This window comes from Sphaerodactylus townsendi, linkage group LG03, assembly GCF_021028975.2.
Source record: "Sphaerodactylus townsendi isolate TG3544 linkage group LG03, MPM_Stown_v2.3, whole genome shotgun sequence".
Lineage (NCBI taxonomy): Eukaryota > Metazoa > Chordata > Lepidosauria > Squamata > Sphaerodactylidae > Sphaerodactylus > Sphaerodactylus townsendi.
The window spans coordinates 160,826,822-160,837,609 of record NC_059427.1 but is presented as its reverse complement, the minus strand read 5'-3'; the positions used below and the strand labels follow the sequence as shown (position 1 = coordinate 160,837,609).

The 10,788-nt window shown below is 50.0% G+C and overlaps 1 protein-coding gene across 6 annotated transcripts in view; it reads right to left on the bottom strand.

The window, feature by feature from the left end:
• Positions 1–5,448: 5,448 nt before the first annotated feature.
• ELAVL3 (ELAV like RNA binding protein 3) overlaps positions 5,449–10,788 on the bottom strand; it is a 139,816-nt gene continuing 134,476 nt past the window's right edge. For 3 of the 6 annotated variants that reach the window (XM_048490160.1, XM_048490161.1, XM_048490164.1), the window contains one exon: positions 6,855–9,596. In XM_048490160.1, the coding sequence (XP_048346117.1) occupies positions 9,248–9,596 (349 nt within the window). In that variant the 3' untranslated portion in view covers positions 6,855–9,247. Of the gene's footprint in view, positions 6,497–6,854; positions 9,597–10,788 lie in introns of those variants that run through there. The other 3 variants (XM_048490163.1, XM_048490166.1, XM_048490162.1) reach the window with 2 other exon arrangements.

The window sequence follows — 10,788 nt, the reverse complement described above, 5'->3', positions numbered from 1 at the left end:
ACTATCTGGAATGGCGAGATCGAATTCTTCTCGCTCTTGACGCAGAAAATTATTTGGAGGTGGCTGAACAAAATCCACCAGCAGAAGGCTCGACATTTGACAGCAGAAGTTCCAGCTCTGTGTCAAAACTGTGCCACGCTGCCTCAGCCTGTGGCTCAGAAGAAAGACCCAGGGAGTCAAATAGGGGTTCTTTAAGATTCCCAAGCCACAGTCCTGTTCTTGCCACTTCTGTGCATGTTTCCGAAGCGCAGTGAATCGGGGCCAGAGAAGACCAAGCTTCTTTACACCAACAATTCTCAGCTGCTTGTGGAGCTAGTTTTAAAAGTTGAAAATTAAAACAAAAATGTCACTAAAATAATTTCAACTGTGGGGGGCAGGGGTTCTGAGTGGCAGCATGTGAAGGGCAGAGGGTACGAAACATAAGAGTAGAGAAAATGACAAGCTACAGGTTTCCCGCCCCGCCCCCGCCCCCCAACTTCCTATTAGGATGAAGACTCAAATGTATTTTTCCCAACAAGACAAAAGTAGATGTAACATCAAACCCCACAAACAAACTTGCCTATAAAGGATTTTGTTCTATATGCCACATTTGTTGGTTTAATATTTTTTTTATACTTCTGCACTTTGCCAAGTTGGAAAGCTGTCATTTTAAGCTCTTTATTATTGTTTCAATTTTGTTTGCTATTTAATAAATAAATTAGGAATAATCACTCCTCAGCAAATTAAAAATATTTCCCTTTTAACTTGCAACTCTGATGAGAACATAAATATACACAAATGTACTCTTACAAGGCAGTAATAAATATTTAAGTTAACAATAAGTTAAAACTACAAGAAGCTAAAATTCGCAAAAAGATACAAGAGTTAATGGTGCCAGTTTTTTTGTTCTTTTTTTTCTCATTTTATCGCAAACAGAAGCTGCCACAGACTCTTACAAAACACAAGTGAACACATTTATTGTCAAAATCAAGAAATCCTAAACTAATTTCTAAATCATTAAACAATTAAAACTCGAACTAATGCTAAAATGTTTAATTATCATTAAGTTCGTCTTTTAAATGTTGTTCGTTTGCTTCCATTTTTTTGCTTTTGCGAGCAAAAGAAAATAAATCCTCCGGCTCAAGAGCCTCGAGGACGTCTTCATTGTTTTCCGTAAACCAAACTAAAATAAATAAATAAATAAATAAAAAATAGCGGATGTGCATTTTCAGGATATGATTTGTGGACACAGATCCAACGAGATGCCTCTGGAAAGGCAGTAGCAATTACGTCCCTTTTTAAAGTTAAGTTTTGAAGGGATATTTCCCTTTTTTGTTCCCTTGGAAAGGTCGGGCGAGGGGGATATGCAAGAAACGCAGACATTGAATGCCATAGAGCAGGGCCCTGTGCCCGCGGATCCAGGCCTCCACTCTGAAGGGAGACAGCCATAAAATCAAAATCAAGAAATACATTTTTTTTTCAAAGCAGCAGCCCTCGAGAGCAAACTTCGGGCATTTTTAAAAGTCTTTCCGGCTCGAATTGGAGAAACTAAGTGGCGATTCCTCAACAATCCTTAGAACCCCAAAGGCATTTGGCATTTATGACGGCCATGTGGGTGCGAAACAGGAGAAGGCCTTCCTGCTTTTAAAGCAAACCATTAAAAAGAAGGTGGGCCAGAGTTGTGGGGAAAGTATCCAAAGGAGAACGCATTGGCCTCTCTCGTAGCCCCACCCCTCCACCCTGGCCGTGTGTAACGACCAAGGAAGGGGTTCTTGGGCGCAGGGAGGCAAGAGCAGGCTTGGGACTGACAGGTAAATTCCCAAGAGCCCCTGCCGGCCCCTTCGTCTCCATGGCTTACATTGCAGGCAAGTTACATCTGGCAACAAAGATATGAGCTCTTTGGACATTCTAGTGGAAACCAGTAAGAACAACCAAGGAAGCTTACTGGAAACAGCCTTGGTGTTAAAAAAAACATCTGGGGGAACCCTCTTCCCGTCCCTCTCCTTTAAGGTTCGGCTACTGTGGCAAAGGTCAGGCGGGGAAGCGGGAGAGAGCCGTGAGTTCCTTTCCTTTAGAAAAAAAAAGTTGTCAACCGTTGCCTCTAATACAGGGAAGAAGCAGTGGATTCAACACAGTGCTAGGTTATGTATTTGTTTTTCTTCAACTCAACCTGGTTGGAAGGGGCTCCGGAACGCGGAGGGCCTGACAGGACAGGGGCGGATCGGTCCGCAGAGAAGGCCGAGCAGCATCACAGACAATCGCCCAGCAGCGCCTGATTCATCCCTTACACACAAGTCTCTCCCTTCTGTGAGTCTGAGCCACCCCCTCCGTGCTCCCTTTTCAGCACGGAGACCTGCGGTTAAGAGACCCCAGGGCTTTGGGGAGCTTTCGGCCAAGCTGCAGTTCCGTGCAGTGCCTGAATTGGGCGCACCTGAACAAACCAGGATTTGGTTTTGGTTTACTCCTTGCCCAGTTACTGAGCAAGGGGGAAAAATCCAGTTTGTTGAAGTGCCCGCCTGAAGTTGGATCAAAGCAGGGGTCTGCAACCTGTGGCTCTCCAGATGTTCATGGACTACAATTCCCATCAGCCCTGATGGGATTTGTAGTCCATGAACATCTGGAGAGCCGCAGGTTGCAGACCTCTGGATCAAAGGATTCCGAGTCCCAGAACTGGCACTCTCGCCTCCGTTTGCAGGGTCGGAGGAAAAGGACACAAAGACCCGGCTGCGGTCTCCAGTTTGTTTGGGACATTCCAATGCAGTCTGTATCTAAGCATGCTGAGGGCCCCCTGCCCACCAGGGCAAGAGGCAGAGGTCAGACCTGGGCCCCGTTCTAGCCTCAGCGAGAGCTCAGACCCAAGCACCCTATGGCAGACAGGCAAGGTCAAAGCATGAGGCTGCTGGGGCGGAAGGGGCAGGGGGGCTAGGTTTCCTCGGCACTGGCTTCCTCAAAGTTGCGTTCAAACCTCATGTGCCCTTGAAGAGCACGCACTGCTGCACACATTGCAGGCAGACTCCAGCACCTAGTGGACTTTTGGATTTCTTACTCAGGTTGTGTATACTCTTGACGAGAAAGCCCAGCTTTGGGGACGCCGCTCTCCTGCGCAGGGCACACAAGCCCCCCCCCCCCCCAGACGGACAGCCACCCACAGAAATACACAGTGGCATTAAGCTCTGCCGGGGCACTGTGCTGGTGTCGCACGCTCCCCAAAAGAAAGGCAGGGTATCTCTTCCGCCCTTGCAGTCGGTTGACTGCAGCGTGGTCAGATGCCACGGAACAGAGCGGGGGCTGATGCCCGGGAGATTTTATTGCTGCCATTAGGAGAAAAGCTCCCTCCCCGAGAAAATTTAAAGCATGGGAGTAGAAGGCCTTCCTAAGAATGCTAAAAATGCTTCTCTTGCACAAGAGCCTCTGAGTGTGGTACACCAGCTCGCCTCCCAGGGCCGCTGCTTCGAGAGGGAGCTGACCATGAGGTGTTCTGGTGGCCCGAGCCCCGTGGAAACTGGGCTCCCCACACCCACCTGCCCGTGCTGGAGGGAGCAAAGAGCGGCTACATTCCAGGGCTTTGAATGTCTGAAGTGGGCAGATGTGCCGGATCCATAAGGGAAGGTGTGATATTCCTCAGCCGTCCCATTGGCTGTGTTGCTTGCCCCTTCCAGCTTGAAGATCTCTCCTTGCCCCTCCCTGACAGCTGCTGGATCAGCCATGCTGCGTTGGGCCCTTCCTTGCAACTGAGGAGCTTCCAGTTCTATCTGCTCTGTGTGGGATTTTGCCAAATGTTGGGAATGTTCCTGAAGTGGGGAGAGGGCTGCTTTCCCTTCAACTCTGCTTCTTCTCCAGGAAGAAACCAGTAGAAGGTCTGCAAGGGGTACTTCACGCTAGCACGAATTTAAATTATTGTACAGAAATCTCATGGCTGGGAAGGCAAATACAGTGGAACCTCGGTTTTCATTGCCTTCGGTTTTCATCGGTTTCGGTTTCCATCGATTTTTTCAGTGAAAAATTTTGTCTCAGTTTTCATCGATTTGCCTCGGTTTTCATCGATTCGCAGAAAGGTGCAGGAGTTTGTGGAGAAAAATCACCTGGACAAAGCTGTTGCAGGCCGTGTCTGCAACTTGTGTAATGACAATGTCTTGCCCCATTTCAGACAAATCCTAAAGAGGCATCAGACAGCTTTCTGGTGCGACATTGGTCCACTGGCTCTGAAGCTGGTCCTAGTGTTATTGTTTGTTACTGTTTTCAGCATTAAACACTATGTTTATTCTAAGGTGACCAGATTGTCACCTTTTTAAACCCGGGACGGGGGGGGGCATGCGCACGCAACCGCAGGAGCGCACTGCCTTCTGGGGTGCTCTCGTTTCCTCTCGGGAAAAGAGGAGCGCCCCAGAAGGCAAAATCAGGACAGTTAAACCCCGCGGGACGCAGGACAGATTGGTTTAAGGCGGGACTGTCCCGCCAAAAGCGGGACATCTGGTCACCTTAGTTTATTCACCAAAAATGTGTTTTTGGTATTTTTTTGGAGTGCTAGAACAGATTAATTGGATTTAAATTGATTCCTATGGAAAAGTTTGCCTCGGTTTTCATCGATTCTTTTCAGACGGATTACCAATGAAAACTGAGGTTCCACTGTACACCTTTGTTGTTCTGTGTAACAGAAGCACGTGGCCAGGCCGCATCTCGCTCACAGTGGCTCTGACACGCCTTGCTTTCTCAGTGCCTCTCAGAGCACTTCGGCCCCTTCCGCACAAGCAATGCACTTTGCAGCTGAATGTTACTGTGCAGAATAGCAAAAATCCACTTGCAAACAATTGTGAAAGTGGATTGAAAGTGCATTATTCTGTTTGTGTGCAAGGGGCCTTGGAGAGTCTTTAGCCTGGATTGGGGGGAAGCTGTCCACCACCATCTCCAGTGACTCCTTCCTGTGTCCAATTGATTGGGGGAGGGGGAAGCGGCTTTTACTGGGTTACGGTCAGAGGTGGGATCCAGCAGGTTCTCACAGGTTCCCGAGAGTAGGCTACTAATTATTTGTGTGTGCCGAGAGGGATTACTAGTTGGTGATTTTGCCATGTGATTTTTGCCTTAGTTATGCCCCTCCTCTCAGCAGTAGCGCGCAGAACTTGAAGCAGTCTAGCAGGAGGTGCATTGGCGTGCGTGGCAGCCTGCGCCTGCATGAATTCGTTTCCCGCCCAAGGACCGGCACAGTGGCTGCGTCCTTGCCACAACCCAGGAATGCCACGCCCCCGGAATGCCCAGCCACACCCCCGTTGTGCCCCGCCCAGCCCCATTGGCGCTACGCCACAGTTTGAATCCCACCACCATGGGAACCTGTTACTAAAATTGTTGGATCCCACCACTGGTTACGCTTCTGTTTCAGGTTTGTGAACATATTTTTTTAAAGATTCTGAAGAGACAGCAAAAGAAATGGAGAAATGAACTCTTTCAAAAGATACGAGTAAAGAGCTTTTTTTAAAAAAAACATGAGTTTTTAGTGATCTTGGTTTTTTTAGCACTGGGAACAGCTGATGACAGCCCTTCCTCCTCTCTCCCTTCAATAAAACATATGTTTAAAAAGAGAAACAGAAGGGGAAAATCAAATCCTGAAAACAGTTTGCTTCTTCCCCTGCTCCAACATGGCAAACAGAATCAGCCCTAAATTGTAGGGATGGAGCATACTAAAAAGTGCTTCTCTTTGCACAAGAGCCTTTCCGAGCAACTGGCATTTTTTCTCGCGTGGCGTTAAAACCGGCACATGGCGGGCTCGGTTCTTGCGAGCCCTCCTGGGTCCTTCCCTTGCTCGAGTGCTCGTGTCGGCGGGCGGGAACTGTGCCGCTCCGCTGCTTGCCCTGAAGTCCTCTGGGGCTGTGCTGCTCCCGCACGGGAGGACCCAAGCACTGCTCGGTCCTTTCTGAAACCAGCAGCAAATAGAACTAAAAGGGCAGCCCTAGATGGGACTGGATTCTACATTCCCATGACACATCAGGCAATTCCCAGCTCCACAGGCAAGATGCAACTGTAGGTTACCACAGAGGCAAAGTCCATTCCCAACAACTGCCCATTTAATTTTTTCCAGCCTTCTTTACAAGGACTTGCTCCTCAGCTTATTTACTTCCTGTTCACGGGCATCCCTGAAGCGTTTTTTCCCCCCTCAGGAGCTAATTCTTCCCCTTCTCTTTGCAACCAAAACAGTTCCTCGTGAATGTTATATTTTACAACAAGAAAAGGAATTGAGAAAAACCAATTTAGCAACTGTTTTGACTAGGAGGCGGAGAGCATAATCCTAGCAGCTGCCTCCACACGAAACCAAAGGAAAAAAAATAAAACGGCAGATCAGATTCGGGACATTCCAAGATGCGGCAGCCACCAGGAGTGAGCAGAAGAGACTGAATTATGCTGAGAAACAGAAGGAGCCGTGGAGAGGCAAGGGGTGGGGGGGACATTACAGGCAGCGCAGGGGAGCTTGAATGGCGCTTTCTTCATCTACGGCAGATTGGCTGACACTGAAATTATGGTTTATGGGCTGGGGTGGGTGGGAATAAAAAAAACAGGGTCTGCTTTAAAAACAACAACAACAGAAAAATAACACAGAAAACACCAAAATGCAACAGATTAGCAAAGTTTAAAGCTGTCCAGTCTTGACTAAATAGCCAGTCTGGAATCAACCACTGTCCGGGTGGGGGGGGGGGTGGATTCCTCTCTCCTGTTCCTAATACCTGTGCCATTAAACCAGGGGTAGGGAACCTGCGGCTCTCCAGATGTTCAGGAACTACAATTCCCATCAGCCCCTACCAGCATGGCCAATTGGCCATGCTGACAGAGGCTGATGGGAATTGTAGTTCCTGAACATCTGGAGAGCCACAGGTTCCCTACCCCTGCATTAAACTCTGTGGTCTGCTTTTTGTCAGGGGGATTGTAGGTGATTGAGATGCATTCCTAACTCAATGCTACAAGATATATGTAACCATCCTGCTATATGTTGCCCTTCCCAGTTGGGACATTCTTTCCTTGATCTTTACTTTTATGGCTTTGCACACTGAGTAGGTAACTAGGCTCTCCCCTGACACTTTGGTCTCGTGAGAACTGGGATTGTTTCAGTTATCTTGTGGGAGTAGAATGCCAGGTGGCTCTCTATCATTATCTATCGCCAACCTTGGGGCGCTTCAGCTCCAAACTAACTGTTTCTGGCATTTCTTGGGAAAACGGGAGGAGGGGACTAACACCGGGATAAAGGGGCTAGTAATTGGGGGATTTGCTAGAACTGGCTTTGCCAAGCTGGGTGCTTCGATGCCTATCAATAAACGCTGCTGATCAACAATACAGAGTCTGTTTATTGCTTCAAGGTTCCAGACCCAGCACTTTTCCTTAACTGTTTGCACTGTGGAAAGTTTGTAGAATTCATTTATTTGGTGCGCGTTCTCCTCTCCCTACAGTATTGGAATATGGAGTCCCTGCTCAAATCTCCTCCCTGCGAGCGAGCCCTGCTATTTCAAGATGGAGTGGACCAAAGGAAGGCTTTTCAGAAGAACACCTTCTGTACCAGCTACAAACGGCACCCTGGATCTCACCTGTCTCCCCCTAACCCCAACCCACCCCCCTCCCTACCTGCCCCAAAGAAGCATGTATCACACTGCAGGCACTGTGTGGAGTTCACCAGCTGTACACATAAACACCACGTTTTTTTGCTGTCAGGGAAGACCCGTGGGAGGAATCAGTGGGCTGTACCCAGCAGTGGCCCTGGGTGGCTGTCCCTCATCTTCTCCCTTTGAGTGTGTGTGTGTGCGTGTGCGTGTGTGTGTGTGTGTGTGTCTGCGACTGCCTGTGAAGTTCAAGAATCCCAGTAAAAATTCCCAACAAGGTCTCTTTCCTATTCTATAAAAATAGATTTTAAAAAAATCTTTTTAAATTTTTTTTGTTTGGTTTCCTACTTCAGCCTTTCCTATGTATTCTCTTTTTTTAAGAAAAAACTGCTTTGTTAGGTCACTTTGTTCCATCAGCGCTGGAAAAGAGAGGAAGGCCCCGGCTGATGAGCACGCCCCCAGCTCCTGCCCCTTCCCTGGGTCAGAAGGACTTTTCTGGTCTACTGAAAAGTTGAAAGCACAGCTCGGGTAGCGGTGGGGTTTGGTTGCCTCCCTGGGCCTAGGAATCCTTCAGTCGAAAGCCAACAAGGTTGGCTTTGGAAAGAAGGTCCAACAGAGCACTTTTCTGACCCCGCCACCTCCCTTCCAAACAGCCCTCCAGTTCTGATTTAAAAAAAAAAAAAGAAATACGACTCCTCTAAGCCTGCCTAAAAGCCTTTGGGACCGGGACCGGCTGGAGGACTCTGCCCGAGGTGCCCAGCCTCTCTGCCTCCTCACGCACCTGCGGTGGTTTCAAGGCCGCCCTTGAATCCAAAGTATTCGCAGAAGGAAGCAAAGGGACAAAAGTGAGTGGCTGACTGACAAAACAGACGATACTTTGCTTCTCCTGGCGAATTAAGCTCTTGCGAGAGCTCTCGGGCAAGACCAGCTTTCAGGACTTAACGGGACTCAGGTGAGGTTTATTTCCCAGAAACGTTCCAACCAGGGGGCCAGGCCAGGTGACAGGACTGGAGGAGTGACTACGGGTAACACTTCACATGACCAAAGAAGGAGATCAGAGAGCTTCCCTCCCTCCATATTTGTTCCGTTTAGAAACCAGTGAGAGCGGGGTGGGGGTGGGGGATCTGGATTGCTCGAGCTCCTCTCTGGAGGGTGAGGCAGAGGAGCAGACATGCCTTCCTCTCTTGGACTGACTGACTCACAACGCTCTGACGCTTGTTTGCAGGGAGGGTCTATTATCTTTTTTTCCTCCGGTGCCCAACCAATGAGCCACGTGGGGAGGTTCGGATCCATTGGGTGAAATGAGAACGGACAGACCTGGGACTGGTTTCTGTGTGGCCTTGAGCAGGGGGGGGTTCTAGGAAAGCGTAGGGCGGGGGGGAGGGTCCTCACGCTTTGAGAGAGATGGTGGTGGTGGGCTTGTTCTGAGTGGATGAGTCTCCCCCGCTTGTTTTCAGAGCAGGGCTGGACTGCCACGGAGTGGCTGATGGTTTGCTGTGTCCGTGCTCCCCGTGGGGCTGTCGGGCACAGGGGAGCAGGAGGGGGGGGAGCCTCCTGCTCCCCAGAGAAGATCACGGTGTCTGGCGGTTGAATATTCGGCAACATTAAGTCAATGAATATTTCCGTTCTGGCGAGGAACTGGGGAAGAGGGCCATTCCCAGCACGCGGGTTTGCTCCTCCCTCCCCCCGCTGCCTCATGCCTTGTGTTGCTTACTGGTCTTGAAGGACACCTGGAGGATCCGGTCGCCCAGCCGGTAGCCGTTCAGGCTGGCGATGGCCATGGCGGCTTCGTCGTAGTTGGTCATGGTGACGAAGCCAAAGCCCTTGCACTTGTTGGTGGTGAAGTCGCGGATCACTTTGACGTTGGTGACGGCTCCGAAGGGCCCAAAGAGCTGCCACAGGACGCTCTCGTCTGCCTCGGGGGAGAGGTTGTACACAAAGATGCACCAGCCTGCGCTGGAGGCCCCCGTCAGGTTGACGCCCGCCAGGCTGGTCATGCTGTCAATCGTGATGGGGGAAAACCTGGAGATCAAGGACAGAGGACTGCTTTGGGTGTAAGGCTGGCATTCCACCAGCACCCGCTCACTGCATGATGGAGACGCTCGGGATGGCACCGTCTGCACCCCCGGGAAAGGCCCGTGGGGGAGGCACTGCAAGTTCACCCACACAAATCTCACCTCTAACAGGCCAGAAGCAAAGCCCAGGGCACGGAGAAGGCTCCCCGCTGAACTGTGCCCACGCGAGGGAGATGGCAGAAGCACCTGGGGCCTGAGGTGGACCCCAGCAAATGCCCCTGCCCCATCAGTTCCCTGAGCCAATGCACAGCTAGCGCACCAACCTCCTAACCCAGTGGTGGCGAACCTATGGCACGGGTGCCAGAGGTGGCACTCAGAGCCCTCTCTGTGGGCACGCACAGAGTCGCCCCCCCTCACACATCTAGGCTGGCCTGGGCCACTGGGCTCGATTATTAGCATTAAACCTAAAACCTAGTTTTGGGGAGGCAGTGTAGGTAACCCTGCTAAGCGCTGTTAAACCCCACTGATTTTCATGCGAAGAACTAAAGTGCGATCCTTTACCTGGGAGTAAGCTCGGTTGCTGGCAATGGGGCTTGCTTCTGAGTAAACCCTCCTAGGGTCACGATTCACCCGTTCGAAGAGTTGCACGATTGCTTCAAAGCAAAGCCACCAAGCTTACTCCCGAGTAACGCACGCCTCTGAGCCAACCGTTTTTCCTAAACTAAAACCTCAGCATTCAGGTTAAATTGCCGTGTTGGCACTTTGCGATAAATAAGTGGGTTTTGGGTTGCAATTTGGGCACTCCGTCTCGAAAAGGTTCGCCATCACTGTCCTAACCTACCTGGGTTGACCCTCTGCCTGCAAGTCTGTGACAGAGACCCAGTCAGGTCTCAGGCTTCATGGCAATTCTGGCTAAATATTCTCAGGAAGAAATAAGTTCACACCAGTAGGCAGGAGAGAGAGAAAAAAAAGAGCTAGAGTGTTGTGGGTTTTCCAGGTTGTATGGCTGTGTTCCAGTAGCATTTTCTCCTGACGTTCTGCCTGCACCTGCACAGATGCAGGCAAAAACACCAGGAGAAAATGCTACTGGAACACAGCCATACAACCCGGAAAACCCACAACACTCTAGCGATTCTGGCCGTGAAACCCTTCAACAATACAAAAAAGAGCTGTTTATTAGACCTTTTAGGTACCCAGTGCCCTTCCCCAGAAGCCTCATC